This window comes from Argiope bruennichi, chromosome 7 (genome assembly GCF_947563725.1).
Source record: "Argiope bruennichi chromosome 7, qqArgBrue1.1, whole genome shotgun sequence".
NCBI lineage: Eukaryota > Metazoa > Arthropoda > Arachnida > Araneae > Araneidae > Argiope > Argiope bruennichi.
The window spans coordinates 15,848,944-15,871,128 of NC_079157.1; the positions used below are offsets into that span (position 1 = coordinate 15,848,944).

Here is a 22,185-nt window from a genome sequence, read left to right on the forward strand (position 1 = left end):
ATCACCATAATAAATATGCGCCATGTTTGGTAATTCTAGGTCCATCAGTTTCAGCAACTGAATGGCAACATATACAGAGATGCTTTCTTTTTTATTAATAGAAATTATCAAATGAATTTGATAAAAATTTTATTTCTTGCTTAGTATCAGGAGCAAACAAATGGGATAACGTAAAATTCATTTTTGCAGAATGTATATCACTTTAATCAACAATATATGCAAAAATAACAATTCAGGAATGTTATATTTCAAGCAATCCATGTTAAACAGAGTTAAAAAGTATTTTTAAACTAGTAATTATTATTTTGTCAAAAAATCTTACTGAGCAGTTCTTCATCTATCAAATTGTTAAAATGTTTTAAATAAAAGAACATTGATTTAATTTGAATAGTAAGATGGAAATAAATACATACTTTATATAAATATAAAAATTTATTTACAAAAATATATACATTTTCTTTTTATGTTTCTAAATTGTCACATATATGAACCACACAAGAAGCTATTTTCTTAAAACCAGTCATAAATTCTGATTTCACTGTATCTAAAGGCATACCTAAGTCATGAGCTACAGTTTCAAATGATTTGCGTAAAATACCACAGGACATCAAAACCATCTGTGAAAAAAAAAAAAAAATTAAAATACAGAAATAGTTTTAAGAATTTTTTTATAATTAAATCTAAATTTTAATTAAATTAGAAATAAACAAAATATAATTAATCTCTTATAACCACTTGTAAATGATCATTTTTCATATTTTCAAAACAATTTCTATGTAAAGAAATTTCAAAATATATAGAACCCTTGCCAAGGAAAATATCAACTCAACATTTGTTGAATTACAAGAATAACTGATTAACTTTTCCCAATCAAAGGGTGTAAATGCATGTTCTAATGTCACTTACTGTCTGGCAGAATTAGAGTATAAACTAATTTTTGTGATTTTAATTCTTCCCCATTAAATTAATCTCTCCTTAGGAATCACAATGCAGACTCTTTAACTCATTTTTATTCAGTTATCCAATGTGTAACAAGTAATTTGATTGTAACCTCAAAAGCAGTTGAAAAGAATTGCAAAAATTATTTTTTGTTATTACAAAGATTTTTGAATTTTTTTCAAGATCATAGAATAAAAACTAAGAGGTAAATGCTATTTTTAAAACTGCAGTGTTTATTTGTAGAGTTTCAAAGTGAAATCAGCAGGAATGGCCTTTCCAAAACACTCTTGCATAATAAATGTGCTAGTATATTATTAACCACATGTCAATGGCAAACAGAATCTATGGCAATGTTAGAATCTACTAACATGCAATCTTTAAAATTTTCCCTTGTTGGTAAATTGCTGGGATTTTATTGATTAATCACTACTGCGAGTACCAGAAAACCAAATGTGCATGGAACATTTTTTCCCGACCGATTGAACCCAAAAATTTGACACAATTGCAAATAAAATTGCATAGATTTAAGCTGTTGCTTTTTTTGAGTCATCACATTTACATGTATGTAAAAGTACTGATCTAGATGAATTTGGTTCCAAATTTGATACATATCTACAGTTTGGATGTTAAATCTGAGTACCAGATACTATCCATCTAGGTCTCTTCACTTTGTTATTGTATTAACTCATATTTGAATAGCTGGATAGACAGACTTCGTCAAAATGGATTTTGTTCAAAATCTGAAAGAAATCTAAACATTTAGTGCTAAGGTCCTGCACCAGATTTCATGCATCTAGCACATAGATTTTGAATTATTTTATCCACAGACAGATGTAATTGTTTTTTTCTTCTTTATACTCAAAGGTCTGAAATGGGGAGGTTCATCAAAATCTCAAATAAAAATTTCTTAATGATCTCAATATTTTTCTTTGTATATGAGGAAAAAAAGGAATATATATTTTTATTAGCATACAATATTAATGTATTGTTTGCAGTGAATTAAAAAAATCATTCTGTTCCTGCTCATTGAATTTTTTTCCAATTTTAGAATTTTTTAAAAGAATTTTATGTTTAGTTTTTTTGTTCAGATAGATACTAATAAATTACTTACTTCTTCATTTTTATTTAAATCAATATCTTTAAATCGACGTGTAAAATAAAACTTTGATAACACATTCACACTATCCTTTATAGGTAAACCATAGTCAGAATTCGAACAGAATTCTTTCAAATTCAAAAGACTCTCTTCATCTAGATGTTTGACAACTTCCAGTTTTGATAGACCTGAAAATAAAGCAGAAATTAATGCAAATCTTTTCAATCTTCATTCAATAAGAATTCAAATAATGGATTAATATATATTGTCTGATACAGATAATGTAAATCAGTCATAAGATGAACTAATTAAGATTTGATTACTGCCATCTTCATATTTTAATACTTAATAATGAATATTATATTTCAAATTCAGGATATATAAATTCAATAATATTTCAAATTCAGGATATATAAATTCAATAATGAAGCAAATTAATAGAAAAAATTAATTATATCTCTGGTATTTTTAAAAAAAGTACAAAAATTATATATAATCTGTGAAACAGTGTTTAAGCTTATGCTGAATGAATCAAAAGAATATATTAACTCATTAAATAAACATGAAAAAAAAAGCATAAGATTTACATATTGACATATTTTTTTTTATTACAAATTCAGAGCTTAAGACGTTTTTAATTCTGGAATTATTTTTATGAAAAATGAGATTCAAAAGTTTCCAACTTTATTATTGCTTAACTTTTGATCATTTTGTTAGATACAATATTTACATGATTTCAGATACATAAAAAAAATTACTTGCTTAGAGCCATAAATAAGAAACTTGAAAATAAATTTTATAAACTACAAGCTATGTAATTAAAGAATTTTTCTAATATTGATGTATAAACTGTTGCCACATAAAAATTTATAATCTTCACAAATATTGTTATTAATTTACCTTGGTATTCATCAAGATGGTTTTCATGAGACACCAGACTTAAAGCAAGCTTAGCATCTAGTTTATTTAACCACAATATAGTTTCAATGGTCTTCCAACTAAAGTCAGTGACAAATGATGATAGCCAGTTGGAAGTTGTTGTTTTGCCAGCAAGTTGCTTAAGCATAATACAGGAATGCTCACCTGTTAGTTGATTCTGAAAAAATGTGTGAATTATTAATCAAATATCATTATGTTTTAATTGAAAGAAAAGTAGGAAGCATCTTAGAAGATTATTTTGATACAACATGAATGATAAAAATTTAAATACAAGGAATTCCCTTTAGAAACAAATAATGTATTTTGTAAAACATAAATTGTATTATTGGATGAAAAATTTAATTTGTGCTATATTTATAAATCACAACAAATGAAATATTTTCTCAATTCAAATTGAATGCATACCAAGTTAATAGTTTGCCCCACTATACTAACACTCATCATACCAGAGAGATAAACATTTAGTGAATATAAAAAATATGTATATAATATTAAAATGAAAACCAATTTAGAAATTAAACTATTCTCAACACAAGCTTTTCTCAAAACACTAAATTTACTTTCAACTTTATAAATTATACTTTGTCGTTCAACTATGTATAAAGTGAAATAACATTTATAAAATAAAAAAGTGAGCATCACCTCACAGTCACATCTTTAAAAAATGTAGACAACAGAGGAGCATGATTACAATTCAATTCTTGACACAGAAAATGAAAGGAGAATAAGCAAGCTCACAGTAATCACCAGCAGTACCCGCATGACACTACTTAAGTCATGAGGAATATTAAAGAAATCAAACTATAATAATATAAGTTCATAGATTTTTCACACTTTTTTGTGTGACAATGATATTGCAAGCACTGCAGATGATTAAAAAAACGAAAGAAATAACTGAAAATGATGACATGTTCAAAAGAAACAATTAACTTACCTATAATGGTGGAAAGATAGATACTAATAATGATGCTAAAATTTAAAATTGCATAAAAATACTTATGATTCTTAAGTTGACTCTATTTTGGCTCTTTAATGAATTGGAAAAATGTGGTAAGCTAAGCCAGTAATAGTCCAGCAAAGATAGACTCTTCTCCATTTTATACTATACAAACGCAGATAAAATCTTTGAATTTAACAGGAAGCATTGAGTGGCAATACGGAATTTGAGGTGCATTGATTCGCCAATATGGTAACTGGTATCTGTGTCTCAAATCTCATGAATGTAAATGCAATAGATAAACTCATCCCATTAAGAATATATATTTGGAAATATAATAACAGATTTATGTATATCTAAAAGTAGATGATTTACAATGCCAATTGTATAAGTTTGAAAGAAAAAGAAAAAAAGAGTTAGACTAGATATTTTTATCACAAGCAATTTTTCTTTCCTTTAAAGCTTAATGAAAGATCTAAACAAAAATTACTTACAGGCACATAACTTAAATGAACTGGCATAAATTGGGCTTTCTTCCAAAACCTGAAAAGAAAACAGAATAAATGCAGTTTTTGTTAATTATTTATTTTGTTATTACTAATAGAAGTTCATAAGATCTATAAATAAACATGTGCATTACTATTTCGCTTATGCATTCCTGTCTGTTCTTGTTTTTACAATGATTTCAGTAATTTTCAATACAACTTATAATTAAGTCATGCAATTGAAAATTAAACAGTAAGTTAATCGTTATGGCACACTATACCTAATATTAAAGATATATAACTTTGAGTATTTTTCACAAATTAGGAATAGTTATAACAAACATGCAAACAGAATATTGAGTGCTTCTTTATTTTATGGTCCCCTATGTTTACTCGACAAAGACTAGAATTATTTACTACTGTGTTTCAGATTTTGCCAAACTCACTTGTACATATTGTAAATTTAAACAAAAAAATTTATGTTTTGACAATATATCTTGATTGCTTAGACCTGTGGAAGGAAGAAGGAGGGAGGTAAATAAGTACCAAATTTCGGGGGGGGGGGAGATATAAAAATAAATAAGTACCAAATTTGCTATACATGGAATTGGACATTTTAAAAAAAATATTTTTTTTTTTACAAATAGAACAAAGAAAAAAAATGAATGAATGCAAATGAATAAAATAATGGATAGAAAAAAGAAAAAAAAATACTGAAATAACCAGCAGGAGTGGTTCTCCTCAAAACTTTTTCACATACTCTCTAATAAATTTGTCATACTTTACATGGCAGTGGCGCACAATTGTTACGAAATATTAAATTTTGATCTGAATTCAGCATTTTTACTGAATATAGCATGTCATTCTTTACAAGTTTCTTTTCCTGGTTAATTCCTGGTATATGTTAATAATATATGAAGATCGAATTTGTTTTAGATGCTTCTTTCTTAACTGATTGAAACAAAAATTTGACACATTGTAGTCACAAATTCACATACCAAATTTGATATATTTAAGTTATTGCATTTACTTATTTCTGAAAATACAGACCAACAGACAGTTAAACAGTAATTGGATTTGGTACAAAATTTGAAAGATGTCTACATCATAAATGTTAAATCTGTGGGCTGGATTTTATCTATCAGCTCTTTTCATTAAGCAATTATCATGTTAACTTATATTTGAACAGCTGGACAGAAATCCTCTAACAGATGAACCTCCTCTCAGCAGATTTTACTCAAAATTTGATAGATATGTGCAAATTTGGTGGAAAGACTCCAGCTCAAATAGTTTTTGAGTAATTTCAGACAGACATTTTTCAAAAATGTGTTTTTTGAACTCGGGGAGTTCTGAAACAGGAACATATGTGAAAATTTCAACTCTGAATTTTTAAACGATTACTATACTTTCTCTATACAGCATATACGAGAAAGCAAAAGAACTTCTCATACATTATCGTAGAAAAAGATAATTTGTGCATTCCATTATATTTTATGACTATAAAATTTACAACTAACTTTCTCTTCTTACCTTAGCAATTCTTCAGATAAACCATAAGATACACCCATATAATCTAAAATGTCTGGTTTTATTTTATTCAGCGGAGGGAAAAGAGCAGGTAATGATGCTTGGGATTCCAGCTTTTCTTCCAAAACATCATCCACCATCATCTCTTCATCATTATATACCACAGGATCCATGATCAATGTGGATGGCTCATTTAAATAAAATTTCCCTTCGTAAAAATCTTGCAACAATTTTAAGGCCAACAGTCCATATCCTTTCTAAAATTGAAAGAACCATTACAATATTTTAAGATTATTGATTTCTTTCATTTTGAAATAACAAAAGTATAAAGGAAACTGCAACTTACACCTTGATAATCAGGATGAGTGGCTATTCGAACAATCCTAGCACCAGAAAGCGAAGGAAAATCTTCTTGAGCAAACTGGTGAGGGAAAAAAATAAAGTTTTATTTAACTACTGAGATCTATTAAAGCTTTATCTAGCTTTTTAAAAGTAGTGAAATTTTTAAAAAATTTTTAAAAAAATTTAAAAACAAAAATAAAATTCTCAAGACATTTCTAACACAAGTGAATCCTTGACATACAAAAAGATTTTCATAAAGCAAATTACAAATTTTAAAATTTTTATGAATTTGTATTGACAGTATACCTCTTGTGAAATGACCCACGGAATCAAATCACCAGCACTGCGTCTTCCACGACTTAATTCATGCTTTACAGTTTGCTCTGTCAGTTTACCTTCCAAACATACCTGCAAAAAAAAAAAAAAAAAATTATTTAATTCAAATAAGCAATGTGAATAAGTTCATCAGAAGAAAGCATACATCTTTACTAATAATAAAGATGAAAAATCTTTAATAATAATAAAATAATTTTTAATAACAATAAACATTTTTACTAATAATAAAGATGTGTATGTGAACGGTTTAGTCTATTTTTTATTATAGCTATTACATCATTGGATTGGTCCCAATTAGAAAAATTTATGTATTCAATGAACATCACATAAGCTGGATAATTAAAATAACCTAACTTTATCGCTTGATAAAGTTGTTGTTGAGAAATCACAGGCATTAAATGAGTTATGTAGAATTAAAAATAACCAATATTTCCAGTAAATCAGCCAAAGGCAACTACAGTAATCAGATATTTAATTTATAAATTAAGATTGAATAAGATTAGAAAGATTCAATTATAAATTTAGATAGATATACTAGGTAGTTACATATTTAGTAGAGCTATGACATCATGGGATTGGTCTCCATTAGAAAGCTGGTTGCTAAAGGCGACTAATATTTTAAAATTTCAAACATTTTAATTATAAAACTAAATATTAAAGAAAAATACTGAATTTAGTCTTTTTATAAAAACAAGAAACCAAATAAAATTAGATTAACTAACCTGTAAAACACATAACACTTCAGGTAATGCATTTTTCTTAGCATCCTCATCAGGAGGTGCACAAAGACAAAAGACATGATGAGCAGGAGCATCAGACATCATCTGTAAATCATTTGGAGAATTTTTATAATGAGAAGCCACCAAAATGGCTACCAGTTTCTGGAGAAATCGCTCAGCATCTTTATGATAACTGAAAAGTGTGTCTCTATTGACATAACATGTAATAAATGTTAAGGGAAATATATTAAATAAAATCAAAAATATTAATTTCACATAATTTTAATTTTATATATTAGTTAAATTCCTTAATTAACACAATTTATATAAAAAATGAATTTAATACTATTTAGTTAACAATAATTAAAATTTTGGCCATCACACATGAAAACAGATAAAAGAATGTATTTTTATATAAAATGTTAGTAGAAATATTCCCATCAATAAAATCTTTTTAGATGGGGAGTCAAGTCATGACATTTTCCAATAATAACCACCAATTCCAAATACAATTCATGGGACAGAAAAAAGTAAACAATATAACAAACAGAAAAGGATATAATTTGCATTCTTCTGGGGTAGGATTAGATGTTCGGGTTATAGGAGGAATAATTACATTCAGGCACAGCATATTATTCAGCCAGCTTTCAATTTTATCTCCTTTTTTATAACGTATTGATTCATTTAGAGTCAATTCATGTAAAACTCGACCTAAAAAGAAAAATTTGAGTTACATTATGTTAAATTGAACTTTGAGTGAATAATGGAAATTCATCAATTCAATTCTATGTTACACATTTATGCATATATCATGAAAGCTTTATTTATATTATGTGTTTCAGATTTTTGGTTTATTTCTTTCTTAATGTAGAATAATTTCATTCATCTGAATTATCAATATTATACTTTCATTAATGCAAAAGAAAAAAAAAAACTAAATTAAAAAAATAATTCCATTGCCCTTTAACTGAATTTATCTTGTTAACTTATTTATTTTTAACTCTTAAACAATCATACATATAATATATACAGCATTTGCAAAAGCTTGTTAATAAGATGAATTGCAATGATCAATTAAACATAAATACCTGTAAGAGATTTTCGACTTTTAACTTCCCCTGCCACAGGCTTTTCACTTGATTGTTTTCGTAACTGACTAATAAGTTTTAGAGAAAGTGATCTCCCGGTTCCTTCATAACTAAATACATGGAAAGATATTTGAACCAATTACTTAAAAAGTTTAATATTAAGCAATTTATTTATGATAAATAAATTCATATTTAACAAAAAAGAAAAGGAAGAGAGAGAGAGAGAGAGAGAAACCAGGAATTTCAACAGTAAATAACACAAAAAATATCCTTAACAATAGTTTAGAAAATACATGACTTTTAAAAATAAATAAAACTTCAGATTCATTTTAATGAATTTAAGAAATCATCAGATAGTTTTGAGAAATCTTCAAAAGACTGATTTTTTTATATTACACATTTTATATGCATATTTATAAAACAGAATAGACATTTTGTCAGATCACAAAGAAGATAAAAAATTTCTTGATTATACATATGAATTATCATAAATAAATATACAACTTTCATAAACATTTTCTATTAGTGCAAGTGAGCTACCTTTGTATAAGAGGAAATTTCATTATTCCTTTTTAAAGACCAACCAAATTTCTGGTGATATTATCATTTTTATAAAATTCTAGCATACAGTGAAGTTCCACACACAAATGCAATTCAAATTACAATGACTTAATATGAATGCTTAAGTCTATTTCAGCATACATGGTTTTAAATTATCATATTATACAGAGAAAAATGTTTTCAATTAATGAAATTTCATTTTTAAAGGAAGTAAATAAATTATTTTTTCATCATTTCATTTAATTTTTTTTTATCATTATTGACACTATGTACAAAACTAACCATGTATTATAAATTTATAATAAAAAAATACAAAATGGTTTTTTAAATGTAATAATTCAACAAAGAATTGATACTTCACATCCTAACAATAAGTTAGTTCATAATAATTAAATCTGCTTTTAAAACTGATTGCTGTTACTTAAAGCCAGTTGATGTGAATTTTGCAGTCATTGTAGATTTACTTACATTTCTTTTTTCTTCTATTTTTTTTACAATAAAATGTGAAATTCTAAAAATATTTTGCTGCTGAAATTTATTGATTATGCTCAACTGGTTACATCACTATAAATTTACATGCATTATGTATATTTTAAATATAAAAATTAGATTTCTATCCAAATTTTACTCTGCAAATCTTTTGAACAACATGTATATAAAAATTAATATTAAAATGTACTAATACAAATAATACTGATAATAAAAAACAAGGAATTTTAATCAAAAATTAAAAAAATTTTAATTTGGAAATTTTTATTAACATAATATGTTTTAATTAATTGTATTAATTAAAAGTAATCATACTGCTGTATTAAAAAAAAAGTACCTGATTTTGAATATAAATGCAAAGGTGACATATGTATATTTGCTTTATAATGAGATAAGCACTAGCTAGAGGTTATTATTTAAGAATACTGAGATAGTTATTTAAGAAATAAGCATGAGCTAAAATCATCACTGTCCAAACTAAGCAATCTTCATTCATGGATTAAATTGACTTAAAAAAGTATACACATATAACTTGAATCCAAATGAAGTTAGCTTTTATAATGTATAAAAAAAAAAAGTGCAAAATTTATAATGAAGAAAAAACTTTCTTTAATTACCCATTAATAGTAGATGCTAAGAATATTAAATAAGGCCCCATTAAAGCCTTCACAAATGGAAGAGGAATTGCAGCTGCTTCATCTATAACTAACAGTTCGACACTATCTAGTTTTGTACAGGATGGCTGAATATAACGAACTCTCTGCCTTATTTTCCTCATCACATTAACTTGTATGATAGCTTTATTGAATTCTGGGTTAGTAGATCTTACTTCCTCATAATCTGTTGCTTTCTGAAATAAAGAAAAATAATTTTTTCAAGCTTAATTAAATAGTCTTGATTACTAAGTGTAGCAAATTTCTCCTTAGCCAGGGAATAGTGTGGCATAGCAACTCTAAATAATATATAAAATGAATCAGAAAAAGGCATAATTAAACATGAAAAATGTTTATAAACAATTTTTATATACAATAGGGTTGCTTTACAAATAATTATGACTTAACAGTAGATAAAACTGTAGATTTCTGTATTTACAAATTTTGACTATTATTTTTTCTATGCGCAAAAATATTATGATTTATTTATGACTGAAGGTTGTTGTTTTTTTCTTTAATTTTTGGAATTAACAGTCATAGAAAATCCCTAATGTGGATAATCAAGAGTTTACTGCAATTCAATTATATCAAACTGCAAAACATTGATTAAACCTGAAAAACTTATATCAGCCTGGAACTGAAAAACGAGCATCTTAAGACACAAAAAGTATAGTACAATTCCATTAGAGGAATACCCCCCCCCCAAATGTGATTGGTCCTTATTAATGCCTACAACTATTAGAATAATACCAATATTCTGTTCTGTTGATGATTGAACGTTCCCTAAAAGAATGATTCCATATTATGACATCCACAATGGATATAGTTGTTTTCAGTTTTTCACACATCATCAATGATTAAATTGTTTATCAAAATAGAACATAAATGCACAGAAAATTGTGCAACTAGTTTTATTTTTAAAAATGTACTTAAAAATATATTTATAACAATTAAAATAAAAGTGAAAGCTATAAACAAAATCAGAGTAAAACTGTTACACCCTCTGCTTTGCATTACCCAATCTCCATTTTTAATATTAATTTATAAATTCAACCACACATACACACATCAAATGTATAAATCTTGCTTTATCATTACAACAACAACAACAAAAAAAAAATTCTAGAAATTGTATAAAGAGCTTGATTAAATTTTAAATACCTCATAACCAAGAGCATCTAATCCTTCTAAAAGAAACTGGAAAAATGTTTTTAAGTTTTCTGGATGTGGCGAAGTAACAGCAATATTTGGATACTTGAACGCAATAGCAGCAGCTACAGCAAGCCCTAAAGCAGCTGATTTTCCTCTACCTCTCCCAGATGTTAATGTAACAGTACTGCGAAGAGTTTTTTCTGAAAGTGAATCAATGAACTTCATTACAGCTTCAGCTTGGTCTAATGTTTTACATTTCTTCACAAGAACATGCATTGGTTGGGAACCATCCAGTGAAGCTTTCAGATCCAACAATTTCTGCTCCTCGGGAGTTTTCGGAGCATCCTATAAAGATAGAATTTTTATCAACAAACATTTGCTGAATACACAAACTGAATAAGTACTTAGCAATATATAAAAAAAAATATCCATGGAAATTTTAACTTTAAATTATAATCCATTATATTTATAGCAAATAAACAGTATTTAAGAAAAATTCAACTGCTCAAAAAGAAAGGAAGTAAAAAGATCGTATATTATTAGACAGACTGTTCGCTATGTTAAGATGTCCTTATACTAATTCAATTTTTAAAGTGCCTTTTAATTCATTTATCTAATATTTATTTGATTTACATTTATGGAAGTTGTGACTTAAGAGTAATTATGAATTACCAAGAAAACAGTTTTACACTTGAGTTTTCATCCTTGCATAAATGTAAAAAGCTTGAAATTAATTCCAATCAATAAATACTTAAAGGGAAAAAGGGTTCCATACAAATGATGTGTATAAAAAAACAAACAAATATTATTAAAAAAATGTTTGAACCACATTTTAATGGAAGAAATTCCTTATAGAAATAACTAGTAACAAAGCAAAAAATTTTCATATGCATGAATAATTAATTGAAGTTAAACCAAGTTTTAATATTTAAAAAAAAATCAAATTGTAGAAAGTTAGTTTATATTTAGAAATTAATTAGCTACATATTTCAGCTGCTGCTAAAAAAAAAAAAAAAAAAAAGAGGTTGGGGTGGGACAGAAAAGGTAATAATCTGATGTTTAAAAAAAGAAGAATCATATGAAAATAAAATAACTGTGTACTTAAAAATCTATCCCAATTAAATGTGAAGATTATGTAAAAAATTCACTTCGAAACTAAAAACAAGTTACATTCCTATTTAAATTTTCTGCACAATCTTTTAATTTTTGTACAGTTTAGTGATTAATACAATGACACAAAAGACAAAATAAATACTTTACCCAAGATTTAGCTGGCACTGGTTTTATGCTTAAGGCATTAGATTGAATAGGTAAAATGTTCAACTGATCATCCAGAAACAAACAATTTGAACACTTTGTCAAAGACAAAATAAAATGTTCATTAAATCTACACACAATATGTTGATGAGCTTCTGTTCTATAACGAGCATGGACATCCTAAAATGAGAGAAAAAAAAGACAATAATTTTCTTTGCATTTGGAAAAATTAAGAAAGAGGAGATTTACATATAACTTCTAAAAATAAAAATAAATAAATATAAAGATTAAAGAAATGTCAAGCATACTTCTACAAACATTTCTTATTTAAAATGTATATAGAATAGCATTAAAGAATACAAACATACATCACAGAACAAAAATTATTATTTCTAGTAGAATGTTAATATCTAAATAAAAGAAGTGGGGGCTTTTGTATTAATTATTATTTGTGATCCTCAATTTTTATTATGAAATCCAGTAGTTTAAGAATAGATATGAAGCCTATTCCTTTAGTCTTTAGATTACATATTAGACTAAATCTCAAACATCCTTTTAAAATGGAAATATTGAAGAAGAAATAAGAAAACGGTTTTACTCATTAAACGAAATTGAAGATAAATCAATGGGCCCTGTTGATAATTTATCTGATGTTAATTATTTTTTCTTCTTCCTTCAGTAATAATCAAGTTATCCTTAAGTATGGGGTGATTAAGTAGGATAGAGCAATAAAATTTTCTGTCATTTGATGAGAGAAGAGATTCATAACGGGGAGTGAAAACTAAATTCATTATTAATCCAGTAGTTGTACTAACCCAGATGCTGCCCATATTTAATTGCAATGTACAGACAAAACTGCATCACATTCTGGCAAAGTTTCAGAACTCTTTACAAAAGGTTAAAGGACTAGTGATATTTATATTTTATATATGTAATAATTTATATATATATATATATATATATATATATATATATATATATATATATATATATATATATAAAAATATAAGCTATTTATAGCTTCACGCTTGAACAGCTAAATAAGATAATCAGCATATATACAGAAAAATCTACAAAAACTTTCAATTAAAAATTTAAAGGAATATATTACAAACCAAATCTAAATCTCTATTCATTGCACAATCTATACAAAAATGGTTATTTCTCAAAAAACAGTCAGAATGAGATAATTATTATTATGTTATTTTTAAAATAATTTAAAAATATATAAAAGTAATTTCTTTACCATGGACATAGTATAGAGTTGCTTTATTGATGTAATTGTTTGGAGTAAAAGGAGTATCATACCCCCACCTTCCACTGTTTCAATTGTTCTGGCAAGTAAGTTTGGAGTGAGAGCTTCAAAATCCTGAAGAATAGCCATTCCAAAAGTCTGACCCATGATGGAATGAGTTTCGCTACAAGGATTTGAATTTTTTTAATTTGCAAAATAATCAAAAAATCAATTTTTATAACATAAAAATGCTTTTAAATAAAACGAATTAAAAATGTTCTTCTTTAAGAAGCCTCTGCTTATCAAAGGAAACTTTGGCAAAGAATTATTTGTCAGAACCTTTTCAATACATTAAAGTGATTTTTTTTTTTTTTTTTTTTTTGTCTTTGATTATCTGCATCAAGTATTCTCAGTTTTTTTCCCCCTTCTAATTTTGTACTGAACAAATAATAATGAAAAAATACAAGTATTACCATAAAAGCATTTTCCAGTTAACTATTGATGAATCTAAAATGAAATGTCTATATAAAAAAATAAAGCATTTTAAATTTATACTGCTCAAATATAATCATAAATGCATATATAAATAGCATAAAAATAATTTATACAGTAGAAGAAATTAAAAATTAATTTGACTTCATTATGGTTAAAAAAAATGGCCAATGTAATTTGAAAAGAGGAGAAAAAAATTCCATTCTGATAAAAGTAAAGAAACTTATCATGAAACATATTGCCTCACTATAAGAAATATATTCAAAATAAATTAACGATAAGTGAAATTCAATATAAATTAGTGATAATTTGAAACAATTGAAAATACAGCAAGGAAGGTTTTATATTATTCAAAAATTGATATCTAAAATACAAAAAAGAATTTTTTTGTTCGAATTTTATGCACAGCCATACCGTTTATCCAATTGCAATAAAATGTTGCCAACTTATATCTTGTACTTGCGCGAAAGTTATAGGCATAGTACAATTATTAGCATTTATTTTGAACACAGTAAAATTTACAAACAAAACATTTCCTACATTTCTATGATTATACATTATTTTAAAACTGACAAAAGGCAAACATTAATCAAGGCAACTGCTCTTAATATAATAAAAAAATATATATTCATATTTCTCCTTTATATAGCATTAAATTTCAATAAATGTATTCATTGTCGATAAGAAAATGAATATCACTCTTTCTATCGCTCTATATTAAACAACATAGCTATTTCAAATGATATTTTTAAAATCATTTCTTCTGTGGCAGCAATGCTCCAGGTACCACATAGTATTTTATAAAATATTTCTTAATAAAATCAAATCTTATGGATTATTGAATATATTAATTAAAATATAGGTTTATATTTTTAAATGAACTTCAATATATTTATTTTGCAACCATAAAATATCATAACTTATATGCAGTATAATAATAATTTAGTGAATCAATTTAACTCACCTGTAATAACAATATCTGATATTAGTTGATGCTACAAAATATTCAATGGAATCATTTTCATCCAGATGTTGTTTACTCAAAGCAGCTTGAGCCTTCTTCAATCTCTTTTGCTTTTTCTTATTCCTGCCATAATTCAGTCAGAGAGTTTAATTTTAGAAAAACAATTTTTATTTAAATAAATTAAGTTTTTAAAAAAATAAATAATGACTTACGATGAGAATCCTAAATCCTTTTTGTAGCACCATAATACAGTTGGCCTAGCTTTAACTTCTGCTTTTGATAGCATCTCATGAAGAATAGGAATCTAAAAATAAATGAAAAGTGAAAAAAAATCATTATAAATTTACTTATTCGGAAGTCCCTTTGGTTTTTCATAAGCAAATATCATTTATATAATCGCAGGTCTTTTAGAATACAATGATTGCATAGGAGTCTATTTTAATAAAATATTAAAAATGATTGAAAAATAAAATATATAGAATGATTTTATTTTGAATCCAAAAAATGAATGTAACAGCTTTTAGAAATTATGATTTATTTTCTTAAACATAAATAAAGTAGATAAAAAGGTGCAAAAGAAGTTTGGTAAGAAAAATAATCTGGCTGCAAAAGAAAACAGAATAGCATACATTATTAAAAAAAATAATAAGTGTTCATAAATTTTATTATAATAAGGTATAAGTTTTATTCATGTAATATTCACAAATTTTATTTTAATATAACATAAATCCTATATATAGTAAATTGATCAATCATATAAAATTTGAAATTACACCATATATCTTACTAAAAACTTACACTTATTATTATTAGAATGATTATTACAATGGTTTTTAGTGGAAAAGGTTTGCTTCAGTAGTTTTCTTCTAACTGACAAAATAATAATATTAACTGCTAATATAGCAGTTAATTGTTACAGTTAACTTAGTATAAATAAGTGCTTATAAGCATTCTGTAGTTTCAGTACAATAGCAAAATAATTATACCGCAGTAAGCAAAATTGTAAAGAACATTCTTAAATTTAAAAAGAAAGAAAGAAGAAAAAAATCCTGTCCAGTGTGTATTTCTGGTGCCATAAGCATTATATACTCAGATCAGAGACGAATCCTAAACTAATAATTTTCAAAATTGCACCAAACTATGACTTAAAGCAAACTGTTTCAGCATCCTTAGATTACCACATCTCGATGACACTATGGGGTGAGATGGGGAAGGATAGGCACATTTTCGAAATTCGTCATTCTTTAATCTTGATTTCCGTCCTATTAGAAACCTTTTCGTTCAATATTTTTTCCATATGAATATGAGTATATGTGAATGTGTATTTTCTTTGTGTGTATGTGTCACTTGTGTCCAAATTATTTTATTTTAATTTAGTCCACAAGTAAATCGAATTTACTTTACGGTTAAATATAAACATCTCCTTTCGCCTTTTTCTCATCCCTATTCTGTTGAATTAAACCTATCCTAATATATGTACAAAAGTGCAGAGCGTTTTAGAATACATTGGCAAACAATACTCATCAAAGATCTATTGTTGTTTAGTATATAGAATCACTGTAGTGATAATTTCGATGTAAACAACCAGTATTTTATAAATTTTTAATCAAAAGTTAAATAATATTTATTTGAAACATGAAGATTCATTCATTGATAACCGTTCACTAGTTCAGCACCGAGAAAGCAATATATATATATATATATAAAGCTTTAAAAGTATTAAACTGTTCATATAAGCAGAAATCTGAATTATAATCATTGAATTAACAATAGGACTGATTAGACAAATCCTTTGCTATAATAAAAATGATTTATCACCACTGTATATAAAATTATTTGGCACTCTTCCATTGGCCGAGCGCAAGCGAAAAATCACCAAATAATGTAGAATTCCGCCAAATCCGCATTTGGTTCAGAATTGGCGACATTTGCACCCGGCTAACAGAAAAGTACAAATTATTTGAAATCAAATTTTTATTCTTAAATATAAAATTCTTATATATAAAAGATATAAAATAAAACTTGATTAAATTTATATTCTATGTTCTTCAAAGCTAATAATTGCAAAAACTTCCATGAGCTAATTAATCTCTTAAATGTGATTGGGGCAATGATGATTAGAAAACTTAAACTTGGAATTCATCTTCTTTAAATCAAAACCAATATCTAAACTACAAAATAAATTATAAGATTATTTTTGCTGTAGTAACTGCTAATATGAATGGTAAACTTAAATGAATTCACAAATATTTATCTTTAATAGATTTCATGCATGAATTCATTTGCATCCTATGATTATGATGAATGGCAATTTCAAAATCTAAAGTCTTAGAGAACTATCAAATAGTACATCTTAAAATCTTTGCCACAGATCTACTTATAACAAATTTGTGCATAAGCAGAAATGTACTGTGGTGATCTTATATGAATTCATACATAAGGTGATTACAAAAAAATTTAGTGAGAATTTTTTTCAACAGGGAAAAATATGAATTAAATTTTTTGAATGAGATTATGCCCCATCTTGATGAAAGCAAATAGGACCCTTCTCTGCCTCAATATCAACCAAATAGGGAAAAAATATTCCTTTAAAATTTCACATTAGACATCACCATTTATGGAATTTTCTACAATGAAGGGACCTATAACTTGGTTATGTATAAGGCCACACCAAAACATTGATATTTGATGAGTCATATTGATATTTCATGAACCCAAAATTTTACAATTGTGTCGGTTCATAGTACCGCTTGCATCAAAGGTGGCCTCATCAGTAAAAATAACAATATTTAAAAAATTCGTTACTAGCTATCTATCATGTCTAGCATAGTAACAGCAAACTCTAGTCTCCTTTTTTTTTTTTGTCAGTTGGTTTGATTTCGTGTACAAGCTGTGTCTTGTATGCTACTATGCAGAACCTTTTGTGAGCCACCTTATGAATAATTGATCTGGGTATGCCCAATTGAAGACTGTGTCATTTCAACAATTTTTTAGGACTTTATCGACATGAAGTACAGATTTTATTGCTATTCTCTTCAGACACTCTTTGCCTACAGACAATTTTTGTTTTAACACAATCCCCATTTATTTAAATGTACATAGCTATTGATGAATGATTTTGTTCGCAAACACATTATCACCATATTCGCACCGAAAGTTCCTCTATACAGAGGTAACAGATCCGGTTTCTATAAATCAAATAACCCACTGAGCCTTTCGTTATGGCATCGCCATTGCACTACACTTTGGAATAAGTCTTTTGCTACATTACTTCAAGGGCAATGAGGCATGACACTACCTAGTGTAGAAAAAACAAACTGAAACTGGTGTGAATAAAATTTGATGAGCTACTGATTTTTTTTAAATTAACTGATCTGACCAAACTCATACCATTAACTTGATATGATTTTTTAAAATCCAGGAGTTCTTTTATGTATATCCTGTATAACATACTTTGAAAGCACAGGAAGATTCATCATTTTTGTTTAATGCTTACACACAACAAAATATTTAATTTATTTTGGCCATATGTAGGAAGAGGTCTAATAATTTTCATAAAGATGGTGACTTTTTTTTTTTTTACAATCTATCATGTGACTTTGAATATACTAATTGTTGATGATAATTAATTCAAACATATTTTTTGATATTAAATGCTTTTCTGAAGATAGAGGAATGATTACTGTCTTTTAATGAAGCACGAGAAAATCCATGCAATTCATGACAGATTGAGGCGCGCATCTCAAAATATTTTAAGATAAGTAAGTCATAAATCTTGTCATGTGAATAAAATAATTACCAACTTGCAATTTTGTAAAAAAAAAAAAAAAAAAAAAATTAAATATAATTATAAAAAGCAATCTAATATTAAAAATACTTTAAATTTACATCAGTAACTATTTATTATAACTTCTGATTTTCCAAATTTAAGTCACAATTTAGTGAGATTACCCACCTCTCCCCAAATCATCAAAGTGAACATAACTACAACATAACCTTATAATAGTTAAAATGCTAGAAAAATTCGTCAGGAAAACATCCACAAAAATTATATACGTACACTATCTCTAGCTTTTTCTCCTACAACAACAAAGAGAGATCGATGATGCAATGTCACACAATTTTCGATTAAGACGCGTATTCGATTATCTAACTTTTTCCGAACCATTTTAAAGCAGAATTTGTTTTAAAATGAAAAACACGTGTTAAAATATTGCCGCTTCCGATTCACGCAAGTTTATTTATTATGCCAATGTTCGTTGATGTTGCCAATTTATTAAACTTTATCTGAACAAAAACTTTTTGGTAGATCCTCTCCATTCCGATATTGCAAAATCAATGAAATGTGCATTTATTAGCTATTTACAGTCGCATAAATTTGATTGTATATACAGATAAATTATTTTAATTAGGAAAAATTCTTTCGAAAGCGGATTATAGTCAAAGAAAGGTTTAAACTCATCCAGTCATACTATCTAATGCGGTTAATAACGGGCTTAAAATTTATCGAAAATTCCAAAATCTTCTGAATTAAACTTTGATGTTAGCCAATAGACCGAGAAGCGATCTAAAATCTTTTGATAATAAAGTGACGATTATATTACTCATAATAAGTTTGGGTCAAAACGGCCCTTGTACCATTAAACTAAACCAAACAAAACTCATAATAAATTATTACCCATTATAAAGTGATACTAAGTCAATTTCTAAACGGTATTTGGTAGAAAAAAAAAAAACCTTAAAGGTTTTACTAGCTGAAGAATAGAATATCATTTTTCAGTCTGTTCAGGTTTAGTGTGGTTAGATTTGATTTTGGATTTTTTTTTCGGGAGAAGAGCCACCTTTTCGTAAATTGGTTACGGTTAAATTTAGTCTGTTTAGATTGACGTAAACGAAGGACTTTTAAAATTATGTAACTTATTGTTACCTAACTATATTGAATCACTCTACTCAAAATTAATTTTTTGATAAATCCAATAAGCGGTCATTAAGGTCCCAAACTGAAAAGTCCAACTGTCTATATTTTGAAAAAATCTGATTCCACGTTCATTTTATTATTAGTTTATTTCTTTCAATAGTTTTTATATGCAATTGGCTAAATAGTTCTTACTGTATATATCTCAGGTTTGAATTTAAAAAAAATCTAATTATCAATTCTTACTTTCAATTTTATAACTCACAAAGTTGTTATTGAAGTTATTTTATCCTCGATAATGCTATAAATTTTCTATAATCATCCAAAACTATGGAAATAAATATCTCACTATTAATATTTTCATAACAACCTGAGATCATAACAATTTGGGAAAAAGTTTGAAAGACATAATCAAATTTTCAGCTGTAATTTGAAGAATTAATATTTCCAAATGTCTATTGACAAGCATTGAAAATAGAGGGAAAAAAAATGTTCCGGAAATTAGGCTATAACTTAGTGGTAAGACCTTGATTTTGAAATCAGAATGTTCCATGATTATTATATTTATTCTGTGAATAATTAGTCCTCTATGTCAAAAGAAGAGGTTAGGATTCAACACATCTCTGTTGTGAGGTATGGTATGGTTTTTTGCACAGAGTTTAGTTTAGTTATATTAACGTACCATTTTAAAGCAACACCTGAGCTGTCACTCCTTCTCCAAACTTCCACACCACACCACACCAGCTGGAGGACGTTTGGTACCGACGGATTTAACGTTCACCGGACCCGCTCACATCGCGGTTCTTCGGGAGAATCGGGCCTCGAAACTGAAACCCTCCGATTCTGAAGCCAAGAACGTACCACCAGACCACCGAGGCCCTCTTTGACCAGAGAGCATCGTTCTTACCATCATTTCTCAAAGCTATGAGAACCATTTCAAATTATTCCTCGTGTTTGTTTAAATTAAACGGAGATCTCTTTTCTTAATTCGTTAACACCAACGGAAAGTTATATTGAACTGCTGTAGCTAAATTAAATATATTTTATTATTTCTTTCTTCGGGTTATTCTAAATAATAAATACATTTCCTAAAATTTTAAACAATTTCCAATCAGAATTTACAGCCATTAGTCAGATTTTAAAGTAAAAGTGAGGTCATTTTTTTTTTTGCTTCATTTATTTTTCAGCTTGTGAAAAAAATAAAAAATAACCCTTATTTGTTTTGATGTAGTATTTACATTTCTTATATTTCATTTCATAATATTACATTTCATTTCTCACAACTATATTTTCAAACCGCCTTTAATACTGACATATAAAAAAGTTTATATCAATAGGATTTTGTGAATCAATTTTTACATAATTTTTCGAAAATAAAATTACCGTTCTTCTTTTTTTTTCTTTGATTCAAATGCACATTTATCTTAATTGTATCATGAGCATAGAAGAAATTAACTGAAATCTATGCTTTAAGTTAAGTTGACTGTTAAAAGACTAAAAAATAATTAATGTTTTTTTTTTTTTTTTTTTTTTTTTTTTTTTTTTTTTTTAGTTTTCACTTTTGCTTTTCTTTTTAAAGTTTTTGTTGGAAGTTCATTTAAGCATGCGCATAATTTTTCAAGGCTTCACAGATAAATTTCCTGAGAAAGTCTTTTATACATTTGGAAAAACTGTTACTTAAATAACTTAAAATATTTTTAATATTAAATTATTCTTAAAGCATCAGTTATCATAAATCACATATTTTATTATTAATTAATCTGCTTTACAACATACAGAATTCTATATACTATATAATATAGATCTGTAATCTACCCTACAATATGTAGTGATGTCTTTTTGCGTTATTTAAATTTTGCTTTTTCTAAAATTAATTTAAAATAATTTAATTATTAGTAAATAAAGAAAAAATAATAAAGATCTAGGTAGGTTTTTTTTTATCAATGAAATTATATCTAGACAATTAGTAATTTTTAATTAAGTTAAAATTAGAAATTAAATTTCGGAATGCTTTCGATTATTTTTCTTACATTTCTTCCACTAGTTAATAAAAATGTGCT

At 26.7% G+C, this 22,185-nt stretch overlaps 1 protein-coding gene across 1 annotated transcript; it reads right to left on the reverse strand.

The window, feature by feature from the left end:
- Positions 1–425: 425 nt before the first annotated feature.
- On the reverse strand, positions 426–19,463 carry LOC129976540 (RNA cytidine acetyltransferase-like). Its single transcript, XM_056090165.1, has 17 exons — positions 19,271–19,463; positions 15,423–15,514; positions 15,211–15,333; positions 13,767–13,938; positions 12,524–12,700; positions 11,273–11,608; positions 10,076–10,308; positions 8,409–8,518; positions 7,879–8,031; positions 7,324–7,541; positions 6,572–6,673; positions 6,270–6,344; positions 5,927–6,180; positions 4,406–4,454; positions 2,936–3,131; positions 2,051–2,223; positions 426–617 (listed from the first exon to the last, which is right to left on the reverse strand). Exons 1-17 carry the CDS (start codon positions 19,376–19,378, stop codon positions 462–464), a joined length of 2,727 nt encoding a protein of 908 aa, XP_055946140.1. The 5' UTR covers positions 19,379–19,463; the 3' UTR covers positions 426–461.
- Positions 19,464–22,185: the final 2,722 nt, after the last annotated feature.